At 39.7% G+C, this 18,896-nt stretch overlaps 2 protein-coding genes across 3 annotated transcripts; one reads left to right on the top strand and one right to left on the bottom strand.

Moving 5' to 3' along the window:
• Nucleotides 1–46: 46 nt before the first annotated feature.
• Nucleotides 47–11,477, top strand: LOC109953453 (uncharacterized). The gene is made up of 13 exons (XM_020588942.1): nucleotides 47–247; nucleotides 2,476–2,802; nucleotides 2,919–3,212; nucleotides 3,409–3,714; nucleotides 3,916–4,020; nucleotides 4,098–4,259; nucleotides 4,750–4,980; nucleotides 5,070–5,120; nucleotides 5,202–5,456; nucleotides 5,542–5,889; nucleotides 6,048–6,284; nucleotides 6,879–7,151; nucleotides 9,911–11,477. The coding sequence occupies exons 1-13, from the start codon at nucleotides 196–198 to the stop codon at nucleotides 9,940–9,942; spliced, it is 2,673 nt and encodes an 890-aa protein (XP_020444598.1). The 5' UTR covers nucleotides 47–195; the 3' UTR covers nucleotides 9,943–11,477.
• Nucleotides 11,478–11,482: 5 nt separating this feature from the next.
• On the bottom strand, nucleotides 11,483–17,296 carry LOC109953456 (polyserase-2-like). 2 transcript variants are annotated; one of them, XM_020588945.1, is made up of 6 exons: nucleotides 17,233–17,296; nucleotides 15,591–15,605; nucleotides 14,031–14,193; nucleotides 13,057–13,325; nucleotides 12,608–12,756; nucleotides 11,483–12,068 (listed from the first exon to the last, which is right to left on the bottom strand). In XM_020588945.1, exons 1-6 carry the CDS (start codon nucleotides 17,285–17,287, stop codon nucleotides 11,697–11,699), a joined length of 1,023 nt encoding a protein of 340 aa, XP_020444601.1. In that variant the 5' UTR covers nucleotides 17,288–17,296; the 3' UTR covers nucleotides 11,483–11,696. The 2 variants fall into 2 exon arrangements, 1 of the variants encoding a protein (XP_020444601.1); XR_002273909.1 differs by lacking the exons at nucleotides 11,483–12,068; nucleotides 12,608–12,756; nucleotides 14,031–14,193; nucleotides 17,233–17,296 and adding an exon at nucleotides 15,711–15,892 and having other exon boundaries at nucleotides 13,260–13,325.
• Between the last annotated feature and the right edge of the window lie 1,600 nt (nucleotides 17,297–18,896).

The following is an 18,896-nucleotide window of genomic DNA, read 5'->3' as shown; positions in this document are numbered from 1 at the left end:
TCTATCAGTCCTCTGGAGATCGCTTGTTTAGGAGAACGTACACATATCAAGGGCCTCCTTTTATTCCTGTGAGGTGCTGGGGCAAGATTTACTTCCCATCTAGCAGCACGATCCCGCCCACTGTCACATTATAGCTCTTTATAAGACAGCCAAAGGACCTGATGATAAGACACTGGACTTAAAACAACTCTGACCATGTGGTGTAAAGTCCTCATCTATGCTGTCTTCCTCACACTCATAAAGCATGGTGAGTACTGTGTCATTACACACACAGGCCAGTCACAGTGGCTGCATTGTTGCTTTCTTCACAGAATGACCAGGTTGTATACTGACAGGTGACACTAGAAATATTCATACTGGGCTATGTCAGATGTAATGTAGATCCATTATTTTGTCTAGATTTTATAGTTACTGGCTAGACGTTGCTATGAAAGTACAGAAAGTGCATGTTGGTTATGTTCAGACCTGTCTCCTAGAATTTAAGTTACAGCTATCCAAAAAATACTTTTTGCGGGAAACATAAAAGAAACCGCACTGTGTCTTTTGAGGATGGATTTTCATTATGTTGATACTGAACATGTCAGTAAAATGTTCATAGACAACACATTTATTTTTCGTCAAAATATCCCGCCGTGCATCTTTGTTGCATTTAGAAAAGACGTTCTGATTTATAATAGAACAGCATTTTAATTTAACAGAATTTAAAGATGGTGTTGTACTGGACTACATTATATTCAGAGGTGTCGCTATATTCTTGTCCTCCTTAGCTACATACATGAGAGGGTCACAATATTAGGAACATAATGTGGTCCAGTACAACACCACCTTTAACTATGACCTCAGCAATAAATATAATTGAATGTATACATCTATGACAATTTCACCAAAAAGCTTCATAAACACAGATGTTAAGAAAGAAGTGTTGCATTGAATTTCAACAACTATGCAGGTGTACCTAATAAAGTGGCTGGTGAATGTATATGTGAGATCAAAATCAAACTTTTTTTTTCCAATATAGACTCACAAATAGCAATAGAAGAGTTTATCAGGTACAGTCGAAGAATATTCACTGAGAACAGTGACTAAGCTGTTGCTTATTCAGGAGTGAACTCACATTAGAGGGTGGGTTTCCTCTGTATTATTAAGTGATGATATTATGGCAATTACCATGGTTTCAAGCAGTGAAAATGTTATTGTAAATATTCCTCCAATTAACAATTAAATAGTAATTTAGTGTATACTCACATGCTCTCATCTGGGTTGAATGTTTCAGAAATGTTACTTAATCTAAATTGTGGATCGATTTGAACCATAAAATGAAGTGAAAATGTTATTGTAAATATTCCTCCAATTAACAATTAAATAGTAATTTAGTGTATACTCACATGCTCTCATCTGGGTTGAATGTTTCAGAAATGTTACTTAATCTAAATGTGGATTGATTTGAACCATAACATGAGTATTGCTTCACTGGTGGATTAGTAAAATGTGTTGCACTAACTGGTTTAAATACGTTTGTAGTAAAAAATACACTTAACCAACAAAGCACAGTATTAGTCATAGATCTGACATATTTGTTCTTTTCCATCCTGTCATAATTAGCACATCTGTCACACTCAACAAGAGTTGCAACATAACACTTCACACTAAAAAAAAGCTGTTGCTTGCTTTGCCTGTGTTAAGTACTTTATTTATTGGAAGGTTACTCATTAAGCTGACAGGGTGGTGAGTGCTTGGCAGAAAGGCTTTTACATATTGAACAAGGTACACTAACTGGACAAGAAATATTTGCTCGAATAGTTGTATTTTCTTGTACTGTACTTTTGTCTTATGATAAAAACTTCTTAAAAAACGTAAGAATATCACTCAATGGGGAAATTTTGTGACTTTTGATGAACAGCATCCCTGTGGCTATAGGAGACAGTTACAGTACAAACAGACACTGTGTGTCTGCAGTATGTCTTGTTTTAACTTTGTGTTAAAACCACTGTTTGTCCATGTTACTAACGTTGGTTATACAGGCTAGCTAACAATATATCTGCTATTGGTCAAGTAAAGCTGTATAAGTGAGACACCTGGGTGTATTTACTTGAACAAAGGTGGCTTTTTTATTGCTTATGGATTCAAGTTATCGTTTGTAACAGAACAATCGTGTTACATTATTTCTTATTTTGAAACAATACAGCTTCCAAAGAGTTACACGATGTAAGCTATAGCTGGCTTAGCTGGACCCGGGTCATAAAACTCCAGCTGAAGCTCGGACTCAATCATTAACCAAATATTAAAGGATAAGGGCGGTCATTACTTGTACTAACAGTATTTGTCTACATTTCCCATACAGAGACTAAAACCAACAGTGATTTTCAACAGTACTCTTCCAGACACACTTGTTTATCAGCAAGCCGCATGAATGCATGTTGTTACATAAAGGCTCTTGATTTACTCTCCATCTAAAGTTTCCTTCTCTGCTTACAGCATTATCAAGTGAAATACAGACCGGCCCAAATACAAGTGCAACCCTCCCCTGCAATGTGACGTTCCCTGTTTCTGTAAAAGAGAACAAAATAGACTGGTCTCTCATCTTCGTCAGCTGGATAAGTAAAGGCTCTGACATCGCTTTATTTGGAAAAGCAGCAATCCACATAAAAGAGGGTTTCAGATGGAACACCAGTGACTTCATCAATGGGGACTTTTCTCTGACCATCCTCAAAGCCAGTCTCAACCTGCAGGGGCTGTATGAATGCATGGTCAGCTACAACTCCACAATGCTGCACTCCAGTAATGTTACATTTAGTATCCTCGGTATGTCTTTGTTCAGCTGGTGACCCTTGATTTGAGCTTTCAGTATTTATTTGAACCTAAAAAGGGACAAAGCTGAACTCCTGCATATTCCAGTTTCTTCTTTCTCCCCTTTTTAGCTTCCCCGACTCTCTCAATCCCACACCAGTGGTTTGTGTCAGAGAAAGCGAGCCAACTTAAATGCCATGCAGATGGTTTTTACCCTCCTCCTGTCACTTTTTCCTGGACCAGAGATGAGGAAGTGGTTCAGCCTCCCTACCAGGTTGAAGGTGAACAGACTCCAGATGGGTACTACATGGCAGAAAGCAACCTGACCTTCTACCCTTCCCGTGGGGACCAGAATGTGACTTTTGGCTGCAAAGTGTCACATAGTGGCAGCTATCGTGAGCTGGCTGTCCAAATCAATGTTACCTGTGAGTGACATGAAAAGTTATCACTTTGGACATTTGTATTTTAGGAGTGAGCACAATGCATTTCATATTTGATCATATCTGTATATGCATTTTAATGTTTTTTCTGCTTCTGTGCATTGTGTTAAACACTCTAAATTGCAGCTGTGTATGAAAATGTGCTATAGAAATAAACTTGACATGCCTTGTCTCTCCTCAGACCCCCCTTCTGTTAAACTTTCTTCTGTGACCTCGCGCTCCAACAACAGTCCTCTCACTCTTTACTGTGATGTGGAGAGTTTCTACCCAGAAGAAGCGTCCATATCCTGGCTTCAAAATGGCACAGCCCTCCCTGTACCCCCCACCCCTGAGCAGAACCCAGATGGGACCTTCAGAACTAGACACTATTATACTTTAAGCCTTGAGCAGAGGGAGCGGGGTGGGATGGTAGAGTGTGCAGTAAATCAACCTGGGGTAGCGCCCCCAACCAGTGCATCAGTGTACCTGGACAAACTGGACCTCCGAGGTAAGACTGTTATTATAGGACATGACACCGGAGACAAGATTTTCTACATTCTTATCAAGAAAACAAAGACAAATATTTTTCCTTGTACTCATGATTGTCACTGCATATTGCAATAAATGCATTGCAAAATTTAATAATGTATAGACAAGTACATGGCTAACATTTCTATTCATGTGTCCTGTCTCGACCTGTCAAATAAAGAGCCTGTGTTGACTAAATCAGCCAAAGCTTCTGTGGCTCTGATGTGCATTTCTATAGTGCTCGTCTTCCTGCTCTGCTTTGGATTTTCTTGGAGGAGAAGGGATGGTGAGTCCGAACCTGTCATGCAGTTAAGCAATAGCATATATTTGTGTCATCTTAAACCTTTTGTCTCTGTCACTCAGAGAAACAGAAGTCTCTCAGTGTGTCAGGGATCATCCTCCCTCCACGCATAATTGTAGGTCAAAAGGGCAGAGTGTCAGTCAGCATCGAGGGCAGGAGGGTGGAACAAGTCCAGGCTGCGTGGTTCCTCAATGACTCACCTATTTCTGACACTTCACACAAAGGTAGGAGAATTTATACACATCCAAATAATTAGTCCATAATTACAAACTCAAGTTGGGCCATCAAACATTGTTCAGACCCACAGAAATTCATTTAATCTCCTCCTGGAAACAAAGTTTACAGAGCCACCGAATGTATCAGGCTAAATTGTGGGAATGATCTCAAATATTTTCATATGGTGTAACCTTAAAACAGGTTGTAAATATTTCATTCAGAATAAATATCATTATTGTAGTTTCAATAAAAGGTTGTAACAAGTTAGTACAGCCTATGTATGATCAATGTCAGTCTGTTTTCAACTTAAAGTAGTGTTTGGATTCATGTTATAATGATAATGTATCAAAATTAATGACTGTGTGTGATATATCTTTTATTTTTATTGGAGCAACTCCTAAATGTTTTTTCTTTTACACTTTAACTCTGATAACAATGCTAACTAAAGCTAACCCCCTAACCACTATTCACTTGTCCTACTAACCCTCACCTCTCCAGCATCAGATGAAGGTCCTCTCCTGCCCTCTAGAGGTCTGGTGGGTTATTACAAGCTTCACTCTCAGGGGCCCCTGCTCTCATCGTCAGGCAGCACTCAGCAGCTGATCTCCGCAGTCACCTTCATCCCCCAGATTTCAGTCCACAGGGGGGCAGTATTTAAATGTCAGGTGTCCTATGCAGGCAAGGACAAGATTGTGGTGGAGAGGGTGTCAGAGAAGTTTACTATTCTGTGTAAGAACATTTTTTTCTCTTATTCATTTTTCCTCTACTGTGTGAGTTCACATAATTTCTGAAATCTTTGTATACCTCCTCTCACTCAGCTGCTCCAGAAGTGTCAGAAATCCAGCTGACAGAGACAACAAATGACTCTGGTAAGGCAAACAGCGTATTATTCAATACATGTAAAACATTCCTTCTAGTTAGAGTCTACATCCCTGAACATTCTCTTCCAGATATCATCAGCCTGACAACCAGGGCATCACAGTTTCATCCAGATGTTATTACCTTCCGCTGGTTCTGCCAGGGAAGTGAGCTGAGACCTGTGGCCTCCCAGGCCTCGTCCTCCCCTCGACCCAACTCTGAGGGCTTCTTTTCAGCCTACAGTCAGTGTAAGTTGCCACGGAGTGAACTGGAAAAGGGAGGCACTAAAGTGTGGGTCAGTGTGCACCACATCGCTCTGAAGCAGCCAGTCACCCGTGAAACCAGAGGTAAGAAAGAGATCAAGACAAGGTATCAAATTTAATGCTACATGCTAACAGATTAAAGTGTAACTTTCCACTTTGTCCCAAACAGGCTTCATCAAGAGGCCATGTGTGTCTGAAGTCATCGGCTCCACTTCTTCACCCCATCAGACTTTGACCCTGGGATGTGAAATAACAGATTTCTACCCTCCAAACATATCAGTCACTTGGCTGAAGCTCAGAGAGGGAGAGCGAGATGACAGAGAAGAGGAGTTGGTAGAGGGAGGGGAGATGTGGGGCCCCATAGAGACTCATCCCAGAGTCTACAGGGCCACAGCCACTCTGAAGAGAAGGGCAACAAATCAGAAGAAGGAGGAGAGAGGAGGCGGGATCATTTGTAGAGTGGAGCACTGTTCCCTACGTGAGCCTATTGAGAGACACTGGGGAAATGCCGACATTGGTATGAACCACTTTTACTGTCAACACCATGCTTTTTTTAGATGATGTCCTTGTGAAAGGGATGATATTCCAACAATATCTCAACCTATAAAAAGCATGCAAATTCACCAGCTTTCATAACTTTTCCTTCACTTAGACTTTCTGTTTGTATCCTCTTAGTTGCTCCCTCCATTCCTCCATCGATCTCAGTCTTTTGGACCAGTGAAGGGGTTGGTGTCAAATTACTCTGGGTAGCGGGAGGACCCACCCTGTCACCACTGGTGTCCAATGAGACAGAGGAGATAGGAGATGACGGACAGAGGGAGCTGAAAAGTGTGTGCGCCCTGGAGATATCCACAAGCCTCCTCAGTCAGACAAACAAACAGCTGGAGAGACAAAAGAATGGAGATGCAATAAGTAATTGTCACTTAATAAATATACGTTTTAATTTAAAAAACGGCAGTGAGTTCAGCTCAGTTTGGACCTTCTCTTAGCTACCCTCTGTTCTTATCAAAATCTACAAGGTTTAAAAGACATGGCTATTTTCTTGGTAAGAAAAGTATATGACCCAGCACATACAGTACACTACATTATATTGGACCCATATTAAGGACTAAATGTGGTTTCTACCATTCTTTGACCGGTCCTTCTATTTCAAGACTCCCAACTTTATTGAATTTCAACACTAAATCATTAGAATACTCCTCTAGTTTTTCAAGAAGGTGGAGGATTTGTTGCTAGCTTTATTTGTTGTTGTATGACAAATCGTTTGCATTGTATGAAACCTCATCTCATATAATTTATTTTTTGCTCCTATGTCTGAGCAAACTGGTGTCACATCTTGAAGAGAGGTTATGATATTATCTCATGCAAACTTTGTGGATGATAGTGTAATCTAATTTTCTTTGACATACTGTAAAATGTTTATAAAATTTCAGATTGTTTCTGTATACAACACTGTATGAGTATAGCGGTGCTGTCTTATTCTTCTATAATGGTGTTACTTTACAGAAACCATATCTGCTGTCACAGACCCTGACACTGAAGGAATAGAGTACATCGATGAAAAAGTGGATGGAGAGAACAACAATGACAGTGATGAGGAGACAATGTCAGAGGTGGATGTGGACAGTGACAAAGAAAGACAGGACGACCCAAGCGCGCTGCACATCAACAGAGTAGACTTGATCAAGGGTCCCAAGGAAAACGAGAGAGCACGGTTGAGAGTCTGTGTGGAGATCACACATCCCGCACTCAAGCTTCCTGTTTATCGAATCTGGACAGGTAAGAAACTGCAAACAACTAACTTGTGTAGTTACAGAGATTCAACCTAGAGGTAGTAAACAAATACAACTGTAACCCACCTATACCCACTGTATAAGGTAAGGGCCCTGAGTTCAATTAACTGTAACTGACAAATCTTAAGTCGGTAATAAAGCTCTCTACATTGTGTGCCCTTAGGTCCTATGAGTACTGTATACAACAACCAAACACAAATTAAAGTTTCTTAATATACTGAACAAAAAATCAGGGTAAACCATAAACAATATAAATCCCCTTTAAATATGTCTGACCATTTTCTGTGTAAGACACATGTTTCAGTATTTCAAAATAAACACACCAATGTAGTGGGCCCACACACCACACACTCACTCACTCTCCACCAGCCACATATACACTGAGATTTAACCCTGTTACAGGCCTGATGGACGCTCGGTGCAATGAGGCCAAAAATTAAGCAGCCGTTTCACTCATAAGAGCCAAATAAAAGATGGCACCTTACTTGGTAGTTTGTAGTCCAAAGACTGAAGCTCCTCATAAAAGAAATGGCAAAAGGGTTTCAATAGCCACCCAATGCGGAAGTAGTCACAGTCCCACAGGTCCTAGGTGCAAGCAGTAGCGGGAAAGTCTGGAGTACCAGGCTCTGTCGTACCCTCCAACTGGCAGCGCTGTCTCTGATAATGTCCATGAATTCCAGGTCAGGAAGAATGAATCCAGTCTTCGGAGTAGTAATGGTTCTCTGACACATGCGTGGTAGCTCATGAAGTAATTGTATCGAACCACTGTGCCAAGGCATGTTTCAGTCACGTGACTAGTGAAGTTTGAATCACTTGAATGACGTCCGAAGCACTGAACTGCTTCGAACGTCATACAAACCAGCTGATTGGTTCAATTTGTCATGTGAATGACTTTGCGGGATAGAGTTCAGAGTCAGGATATCCCTATTTAGTGGCGTTCATTTGAATTCTTCTTTGCAGAGCAGGTTGGTTTGTTGCTGTTGCAGTTAGTTGCTTTGAGAGTTTGTAGTGTTGTAGCAGATTGTGTATTTAATGGAGAATCAGTGTAGATAGAGAGACAGATCAATAGATAGATAGATAGTAAGTCAGAGAAATAGGACCCCAGAGATGAAGGCGGAGGCCTCCGTGATTTGAGGACTTTTGTGTGTCCCCTTGAGGGCAAGGGGTTTTGTTTGCGGGGGGCTGTGTAATGGTTCTGATGTCTAGCATCCTGTTATATGGTTCTACATGTTATTGCCTGAAAGAATGTGAGAGGGGGGCGCTGTGAGGGGTGTGGGAGGAGAGAGCGAAGAAGAGCAGGCAGTTGTTGATGTTGTTGGGGAGTGTTGAATGTTAGGAGTTTTCCAAGTAGAGCTTGTTAGCGTGTGCTGTGGCTGAAACAACAGCATGGAAGCCTGTTAAGTGATTACAAATAAAAGGACATTGATACCGCAAGAACGTCTGGCTGCTTGTGTAGGAACGGAGAGTATTACAATATTTATATATAGAGAGAAAGGGAGGGAGAGTATAGATTAACTATCTACCTAGATATACATGTCTAGATAACAGTTACACAAGCACACCCTCTCTACCCACGTACCCATGAACCTCTTTACCAAGGAACCCCAAAACACACTTTGCTGAAGTCCATACTATAATCTGTTTTGCACCAGTCCCATGTGCGAATGACATCTATCTGAATTTGTGGAGCACATCTCATGAATGTAGTAGCACCATTTAAATGTTTCAAAACACAAAATATAAGTGAAGAGTATATAGGGTTACAATCAGACATGCCAAATAGGAGACATGGCATTCAACATGAGTTCATGTTTATTTTATATTTTACTGTGTCAGCTTGAAACCATACAACCATGTACTGTAGTCTAGCAGGCAATCAAATCCCAAACAATCCATAAACCAATGACACGTCTTGATTGCATTTCATTTTATTGAGCACTAGATGTCCTACTGGAGCACTGTGTCACTAAGGCCTCGAGTAATGAACCATTTTTGTGAATACTGTGTCGAAGCTTCAACAAAGCCTCAATCAGCCATCACTACTTGGGAGTAAGCCGGGTTAGCTATACTGCCACTACCAGCATTCATTTAGCTAACGAATGCTAACAAGTTAGCTAGGTATGCTACGAGGCTTGACACAATAACACTACACAGCTGCGAGACAACTCCGTGCAGAAGAATACCCAGTTATGTACTACAAACTATGTAGGACAAATATTTTACAGCAGATTCTTGAGTTGACAATCTAAGATACAGTCCACATACTTAATGTTACTACGTGGTATTATGCAAACCAATATCAGAATACTACACAGTGGATGACCAATAATTATATTTTTTACACACAGCATTTCCTTGAACCTTTAAAATGACATAAAGCACCATAAAGCTTTTAACCATATTTATCTTATGAGTCAACGTATTTATGGTAACTATTGTTCAAATGCAATGAACTTTCTAATGATGTTTAACTATAAGACATATTATTTTTTTACCCAGGTTACACAGCAAACATAGCAATCTGCACGCATGGTGTGGAGTCTACATCATAAAACCCCTAAGGCACCAAGGCCAGGAAATCTTATAAGTTAAATGAAAGTTTACCAGTGGGGCAAATCTTTTTTTTTTTTCTTTTTTTTTTTTTTTTTTTTTTTTTTTTTTTTTTTTTTTGCATAGGGAAAAAGTAAATCATCCACCAGGAAGTTAGTTCATTTTTAGTTCTTGATCCTGTGTCCTCTCTTTCAGAGCCCAAAGAGGAACTTTCATCTTCTGCTTGAAAGCCCTGGTGTCTGCAAGAGGTCATGTATTCCTAACATGTATATTTGTTTCCATCTGTATTCTTGTCCTCTTCTTTTACTTCCAGAATTAGAAGTTTGTATTTATTAACATATATTTTTAATCTGTAATCCATTACATTTTCTTCCAATCCCAAGACTTTTACATATATTCATATTGTTGTACAAAAGGTACAACAGGAAGGTTCCCAAATACCAGAAGAGGTGGAGGGCAAAGAGTTGTAGTACCAGAGATCAATAGTAAGAAACCACAGAGCATATTAAGAACATGGTGGAATATTTCACAGTACAGATACTGCCAGGCATGTACATGCTAACTGGGCTGGAAAGGACTGAAGAGATATATAGGATTTAATTTAAGAGAGAAATTATGATGTACAGTGGGTGTCTGGTTTGTGTGGATGACCAAAGGTTTGATTGCTCAGTGGTTCTGTTCAACCTATGTGATACTGTTAAGGATGCTGTGGATGAAACATGGCAGTAAGGGAATGTATGTACATTATTTAAATATTTTATTTATTTATCCTTGGATGTTGTATGTTACACTTGTGTAAGTTTTAATTGTTCAGCGTTTATGTTAATGGTTTAAACAATAAACATATTGTGGGGGCAAACAAAGACAGCCATGGTGACAAAATCTTAACCCAGTAAGATCTCAAGCTCGTGTTAAAGCAATATTAATGTATCCCTGTGTATGTGACAACAGGTCATAGTTGTCATTTGTCCTGCTCTCCACACTGACCCTGAATGTTTCCACCCAAAAATGAGGTCCAGTGTGTAGAATATTTCAAGCTTTGAACATCATGAACTGGGTGATCCACATGAGCCACAAGTGTTTTCATGTCTAGGGATGACATTCAAATGAAAATCACATATGATCAATATTTCCTTAATGAAGTTGAAATGAGTGTAAAAGTACTGTACATTGATCATATTCAGACCTATCTCCTGAAATTTAAGTTATAGCTATACAACCGAACTGCAACAACAACAAATTTTGAGGCAAACATAACTGTGACCTGACTGTGTTTTTTTGCCAATGTTACGAGAATGCATTTTAATTTAAATAGGCTTGTTTTTCAATATTTTGGGTGTGATAGCCCGTTCTCTCTGTAACACTATATTACATGCAACCACACTTAAACTATTGAAAATCTGTTTATGTGGTAAACATCATATACAGCTTTACCCATCACTAAAAACTATTTCAAACACTATATTATAGTTGAAATGATAATAATAAAGATGACTCAATAAAGACAGAAAGAAATTAAACATTTAGAAATTTTTATTTAGATTTAAAGAGTTACAGCATAGAAGCAAACAGTAATGCAAAATATCAAAAATCAACAATCATTCTTTGATTCATTTACAACTCTCTAAATCAATGAAAGCTATTTCTATTCATCAATTTAAAATATTATTCTGGTTAAATGTTATAATATATTATGGATGACGACTGAACCGTGTCTGGAGCTGGGGAAAGGTTCTCCAACATAACTATATTTTCTTACAACTGACATTAGAGAATAGACACAGTTTGGGTTAAATGAAGTTTGTGTCACATTAAAAAAGGCCAAGAAGAAGGAATTAAGTGCAAAGAAAAAGGGATCCTGCTCCAAAGACACAGTGTGGAAACCAACCCAACCATAACTGTATGTTATACATATAGTAAGAAGAATTTGAAACTTTGTAAAATGATTTAAGTGTTGAAAAGTTGTTAGTTTAAAACTGAGCTACAGAGCTAAAACATCCTGAAGAAACACTGGCACTAAGATGGAAATGAATGCAAGCTCAGTTGCTGTGGCTGTCAGGACAGCTGAGGATGGAGTACTAGTCAGAGTCAGATTGGGAGTAGGAGTCATAGCTGCTGAGGTTGCAGTGCTGCGACACACAAAACTGCTGTCTGGATCAGTGCCACTAGAGGTGAATGTGACGAAGATGACATTTGCTCCGGCCACTTGATCTTTGATCCAAGCCTGGAACTGAGAGACTCGGGTATAAACTTCAGGAAATCCAGCTGTGGCACAAGGTACTCCATAGCTGGTGATGCCAGCCTGGATCCACACTGAGCCTTGTTTGCATTGCAAAGGTCCACCAGAGTCCCCCTGAAAAAGGAAAGATGAAACACAAAAATTTAAGCCAGCTCAGGAAGTTTGACCTGCCCCAGGAGCTGCTGATACAATTCTATAGAGGAATCACTGAGTCTGTTCTCTGTACTTCCATCATTGTCTGGTTTGGCTCAGCAACCAAACAGGACAAGTACAGACTTCAGCGAGTGGGAGAAGTGACTGCAAATATCATGCTTCATGTGTGATACAAATTAAAATGAACTTGGCCAATATCAATTATAAAACATCAGAAAAATGTTGGTTGTATTTAAGGAAACCATTTTTTGTTATTTTTCATTCATGAATAATGACAAGCATCACATTTTCACTCTACATGGGGCGGCACCAGGTGTGGTCAATCAAAGTTTGGTCTTGTGCAGCTCCTTACTTATATCATGGTGAAAGTGGTGATGAGTGAAAGTATTTTAACTACATGTGTGAGTATATAGGAGTTTATTCTTGTGTCAAGTAAGGAAAAAACTTCAAAACTAGTCAGTCATGCTACTAATGTTGCATCAAGGGCTTTTCATTTTCACCTGACATGTTCCTTTGTTCTCTTGACCGGCACACATCATGTTGGTAGTGAGGTTTACTGATGGTATTGGGATGTAGTCGCAGCTGCACTGTTTGTTTCCAACAACAGGAATCTGGACCTCCTGAAGGAAGTTATAAGCTTGATTTGGCTCTGTGAGAGAAAAAGTATGAAATCTGTTTGTTGTCTTCCAGTTGTAGTGATCCTAAGGTATTGATGAAGATAACTGAGTCTTACAAGCACAAAGGATGACAAGAAACTTTTGTTTTTTGTAATATTTTTTCACTAGGCTGCCTTGGTTTTAGCCCCAGTCAAGAAAACCCTAAACAGCAACTACTTTAAAAGGAGCAATTTAATAATAAATAATAATAGCTACTGACACAGAATGCCCTGACAGAAATGTGTTTGAATGCTTATTCTATATCCAACTCTACAACCTGAAAAGATACTCACCATTGCTTCCAAGTCTGCCCCAGCCAGTGGCCCAGCAGGAGGTGGAGGTGTAGAACTGGCTGGAGTTACTTGCCAGGCAGACAGGTCTGATGTAGTCATTGAAAGTGACAGGGCTGCTGAGCTTCATTAGGGCAATGTCATTGTTGAACAAAGTGTTGCTGTAGTTAGGATGGGCGATGACTTGTGACACAGTGCGGGTCACCTGATTAACATTAGGGCCACTCTGAGTCAATTTTCCAAAGTAGAGAGTCCAGACGCTAGTTGAATTTCTGGAATTAAAATAAGACTCATGAAGTTAGGCAGTGTACACACAATTCAGTCTCATATTGCAGGATAACCCATGTCCCAACACCTTTTCACTGTTAAATCATGTAACAAGACCTTTACTGTATGTAAAACTAAGAAACCAGAAAATGTGAGCAGACCTGAACCATGACAGAGTTGCACCTTTTTCTAGTCAACATTCATCCCAGGTTTGCTCAAATGTAAATTACTTTGGGTCATAGGTTTGTGCAAAATTTGGAACAATCCCAACAGGACTTGAGGTGACACAAGGCTGAGTCACAGCAACACATGCTGCTTTGGTCGGGCAGTCTGAGCCACCATGGGCTCTTGGTTTCAGTTTGGTGTTCTAGTAGCACTGTCACAGCTGTGGTTTAAATGACATAGTTGCATCCAAACTTTTGTCATATCTGTGGCCAAGTAGTTTTTTAACAATTTACGCTGTATATTAACTGCTTTATTAGATGAAAAAAATTTGAAACATGATGAGACCAATATGATGATGTGATTTGTGGTTTTCATGTGGAAATTATTAAATAGATGGACATGAACTTTCATTTTCATTTCATGTACCTAGAGGATGATAAAGTGACATTTCCTCAAGTAAGATTTTTAGTTCTGATCCTCAAGGAAATATGACAAAGAAATAGAGCGAAATCCAAACACATGAAGAACAAATGAGTATGTCTTACGATATAATGCAGTGGGCTGCTGTGAGGACCCACTGGTCACTGATGAGGGTCCCTCCACAGATATGATATTCTTTATGGTACACACTGACCTGCCAGGGCCATGACCCAGCTGTGGCGTTCACACCACCTACTATCTTTGTGTTCAGAGGTGCCACACCACAGTCTGACAGAGCATAAACAACTGTGTGTCAGTACATGTACAGTTAGGTTAGGAAGATTCCTGTGTGAAGCTAAAATGTTTCTTGTTTGTGTCTGTTTGTCCATAGTTGTTGTCATAGATTGTGTCTTCATATGTTGTCAATAGTTTGATGTTACAGTTACTTTCATGTATACAGTGCAGCAAAGGCAAATTAGATAAGTGGTATTTAAAAAAGCTATAATAACTGATAAAAGGCAGATTGAAGAACACCTTCACAGTAACAATGCAAGGCAGGTTTGGAAGGATGCGCAACACCTTAATAACTACAATCCTATTGGCCACACATCCATTAAGAAAGATTCAGGTTTGCTCGGCACCACCTGCCTCTCTTTTTCTTTCTCTCTCGCTTTTGTGTTCTCTCCTATCTCTCGCCAGATGCGGGCTCCCTGGAATGTGGCTCACAGCTGCAGCGCATCTTGTAATCATCGATGCTGCTACTTAAGCTCCAGAGACCCGCTCAGCAAATGCCAGTTCGCCTGTGATTCATCGCCATGTGACCTTGGCTCGAGGACTTCATTTCGAGGATTACACCTGTACATCTGTGACCTCGAGTAAGACTGTATTTATTATCAAATCTACTTTTCCTGCTGCTGTGCCTTCTCATCCCTGGCACTCGCACTACTCTCCACGCTCCGGAGCCAGCCGAGTGGTTTTCTCCAGTGAATGTGTTTTGACCCCCAGCCAGCTCTCTCCCAGATCAGCTACTAACTCTGAGCGTCCCTGTGGCAGCGCTTCTGTTTCTGAGCTGACTACAAACACTTCTTCTCCTGAGTAGTCTGCTGCAGCGCCACTCCTCCTGGGTCGGTCATCTTCCCCTCTCAGCCACCTTCGGACACTCTTCACAGAAGTTCTGTACCATCTCTCTGTCCTCGTCTGCCTACCTCCTGCAGGCTTGACCTCCTTCTTGGGCAGCGGTTCTCCTGAACCCCTGTTACTCTTACCTTCTGGGACTCACACTTATCTCGCCACCAACCCGCCGACCCAGGCTGGACCCTCCAGTGCCCTTTATCTGTTTCATTGACTGAGCATTTATTGAAGATCTTTTTCTGACTAGTTCTGTGAGTCTGCTACCCAAGTCCTGCTTGCTTCTCTCTCACCTCCCGGTGAGAAAGGTCCACACCGTAACTGCTTTTTCACCTGCTTTGAGGTGAAACATGTACCTTTATTGTGTTGTATTTCCTGGTCGTTTCTCATGGCACCAACTGATTAAAGGTTTGTTTATACTAAATTTTCATTGTAAAGCACAAAGACAGTAAAGATTTACTTTATACTGTTCTATTCTGTGCAGCAGCTACGGTTCATCACCTGAACATTTACATCGTCATGACTTTATGGAAAATATGAAAAGTGACTGTACTTACCCTGAGCCTTTGACCCTGTAGGGAAGAGGGATGAAAAAGTTAACATACTTACATATGTATTCTTCAGTGTGACTCTGTGTGGGCTTAATTATTAAAAACCAGAGAATTCTGCCATGGTACCTTGGCTCGAGAATTATCAGTGTATGTGTAACCACAGCTACTAGGTGACAATAGACTTATTTATATACACACAACACAATCTCATTAAGCCAGATAGAACTGCCACCCTATATGCAAATGCCTTAGAACTACAACTCAATTGTTTCCTCAGTCCTATTGTCATTGCCATTCATTTTATGTAACATATAACTCATCAAACAGGTTTGACTTATTGCAGAGATATACAGGATGTCCGTCATTAAAATCATGTTGATAATGAACCTGAACAAGACTTACTTTAATACTGTATGTGAAAGTTTTACTCTTAAATCACTGTACAGCTAGACTATACTGCACCCACACCTCATATCAGTGAATTCAGGCTGTTTTATGGGCAGCTTTACAATATATCACAGGATTCATTTCAGTTGTATTTGTCTGATATTTTGGTGTGTTATGTGATTAATTGTAGCTTTTTCCTTTTCAGCTGTCATATATCAGTATGTCCATGACATAAAGGAAAACATTTTCCCTTGACCCCTGAAGGTGTTTAAGCTTGGACCTTTATACTATGGTTCAATGAGAAACAACATTTCAGTTCACTGTACGTTTCTGAACAAGGTGTGAAATGACAATAAAGCTTGATTTGACCTGGGACAGAAGTGAGGTCACTGACCTTGACCTTTGACCACCAAAATCTAATCAATTCTTTCTTGAGTCCATTTTATTGTTGGAAACTGAAAAAACTATGATCTGCAAAGTTTCCTCTTAAATCACTGTACAGCTAGACTATACTGCACCCACACCTCATATCAGTGAATTCAGGCTGTTTTATGGGCAGCTTTACAGTATATCACAGGATTCATTTCAGTTGTATTTGTCTGTCTGATATTTTGGTGTGTTATGTGATTAATTGTAGCTTTTTCCTTTTCAGCTGTCATATATCAGTATGTCCATGACATAAAGGAAAACATTTTCCCTTGACCCCTGAAGGTGTTTAAGCTTGGACCTTTATACTATGGTTCAATGAGAAACAACATTTCAGTTCACTGTACGTTTCTGAACAAGGTGTGAAATGACAATAAAGCTTGATTTGATCTGGGACAGAAGTGAGGTCACTGACCTTGACCTTTGACCACCAAAATCTAATCAGTTCCTCCTTGAGTCCATTTTATTGTTGGAAACTGAAGGAAACTGTGATCTGCAAAGTTTCAAATAACTGATAAATTATAAAGTACAATTTTCTACTCCAGTAAAATGCAGGGCTCGTCTACCTGCTGTTGAGTGTTACAGCCAGATGAAGAAATTAGAGCCATTTTTAACTTTTCTTTAGTCAAAGTTTTCCAATTAATCCACAGATTTGGCAACAGGCCTCATTGTCTCAAAACACTACACACAATTCAAAAGGACCACACAGCCAAAGTACTAAACACTTGACACATTACACACAAAACTACAAAAACATATCAAAATCAAACATTTTAGTTTGAAATAAATTGTACAGGTGTACCTAATAAAATGGTAACTCAGTGTAAAAGCTCACCTTGCCCAGTGAGGACCACACACATCAGGACTATCCAAAGAGTCCGGGCTGCCATACTGTACTGTCAGTGCTTGTGTCTAGTAAGTGCAGAGAGTCTTCGTGACTTGGCTTTTATATAGGCTTCATTTCACAGGATACAGAGACCAGTTTTTCTTGATATTTAAGTAGTTCTGCATTGGCAAGCCTACATGCATTCCTCAAAGCATGACGTAATTTGTATACAGTAAAGTATAAATGTTTTCTGAATAACTTTTTTGGAAGCATAAGTAATAACTAGCCAATATTTCAATAGTCCAGATGTTGTTTAATTGTGGTATGTGATCTACAATATGTCAAGTTTAAATATACCTTGACCACCGCTGCCCATGGAAAGTGGACGTGCAACATTATTAGCGCCTGTGGTATGAGGGCCATGGCATGCTTGTCAATTTCTCACACTGGAAGTAAGGAACACCTCTTTTGTATGATCTTACGGAAATGACAGCTCATTGCGTATCTTTCAACATTGCAACACTATATTACATGCAACCACACTTATATTGTTGATACTCAGATTTTACAACAGCTTTTTCTCTGTGGCAATAAGACCGATGGCAAATACAAAAATCTGAGAAATGTGCAATAACCCCTTACTAGACATTCGTAATAATACAGAAATGCTCCACAAGGTATTTTTGTAAGAGCATCTCAACAATGTTGTCTTGTGGGACCTTAAGTAATAGGAGGACATTCTCCATCAAGCAATGGAAACGAGCCTGAATATAAACCGTTTTAGTATGCTATAACCACTCACTACCTCACCCAGTGCAATGACATATCCAACTCCACCATGTGAATTACTAAGTGTGATGTTTGATTTGATTTATTCTTTCAAGCTTGTAAAAACAGTTGATATGACAACACACATAATCCAATAAGTTCACTGGGGAAAAGACCTTTACCCTACTTTTGTGTATTGCCATCTTACTGCGGAGACTTGAACATGTAACTGGGATTAAAAGAACTTCGCTAAGTTGGTTCAAATCTTATTTATCAGAAAGATTTCAATGTGTTCATGTTAATGACAAATGTTCCACACAAACTGAAGTTAGTCACGGCGTTCCACAGGGCTCTGTGTTAGGTCCAATTCTCTTCACTTTATACATGCTCCCTTTAGGCAATATTATCAGGAAGCACAACATAAATTTCCATTGCTATACAGATGATACTCAGTTATATTTATCTATGAAGCCAAATGAATCAGGTCAGCTGGTCAAACTTCAAGCATGTCTTAAAGACATAAAGGCCTGGATGACCTGCAACTTCTTACTTCTAAACTCTGACAAAACTGAAGTCATTGTGCTTGGGCCTGAAAACCTTAGAAATCTGCTGTCTAATCATATAGTTACTCTAGATGACATAGCCCTTGCCTCCAGTACTACTGTGAGGAACCTTGGAGTCATCGTTGATCAGAATATGTCCTTTAAATCACACATAAACCAAGTCTCTAGAACTGCCTTCTTTCACCTGCGCAATATTGCAAAAATCAGGAGCATCCTGTCTCAAAGTGATGCTGAAAAACTGGTCCATGCATTTGTTACTTCCAGGCTGGACTACTGTAACTCTTTACTATCAGGATGTCCCAATAATTCCCTAAAAAGCCTCCAGTTAATCCAAAAGGCTGC

This window comes from Monopterus albus, unplaced genomic scaffold (assembly GCF_001952655.1).
Source record: "Monopterus albus unplaced genomic scaffold, M_albus_1.0 scaffold673.1, whole genome shotgun sequence".
In the NCBI taxonomy this organism is placed as follows: domain Eukaryota; kingdom Metazoa; phylum Chordata; class Actinopteri; order Synbranchiformes; family Synbranchidae; genus Monopterus; species Monopterus albus.
Note: the sequence above shows the minus strand (reverse complement) of the source record. Positions and strands in the feature narration are given on the sequence as shown.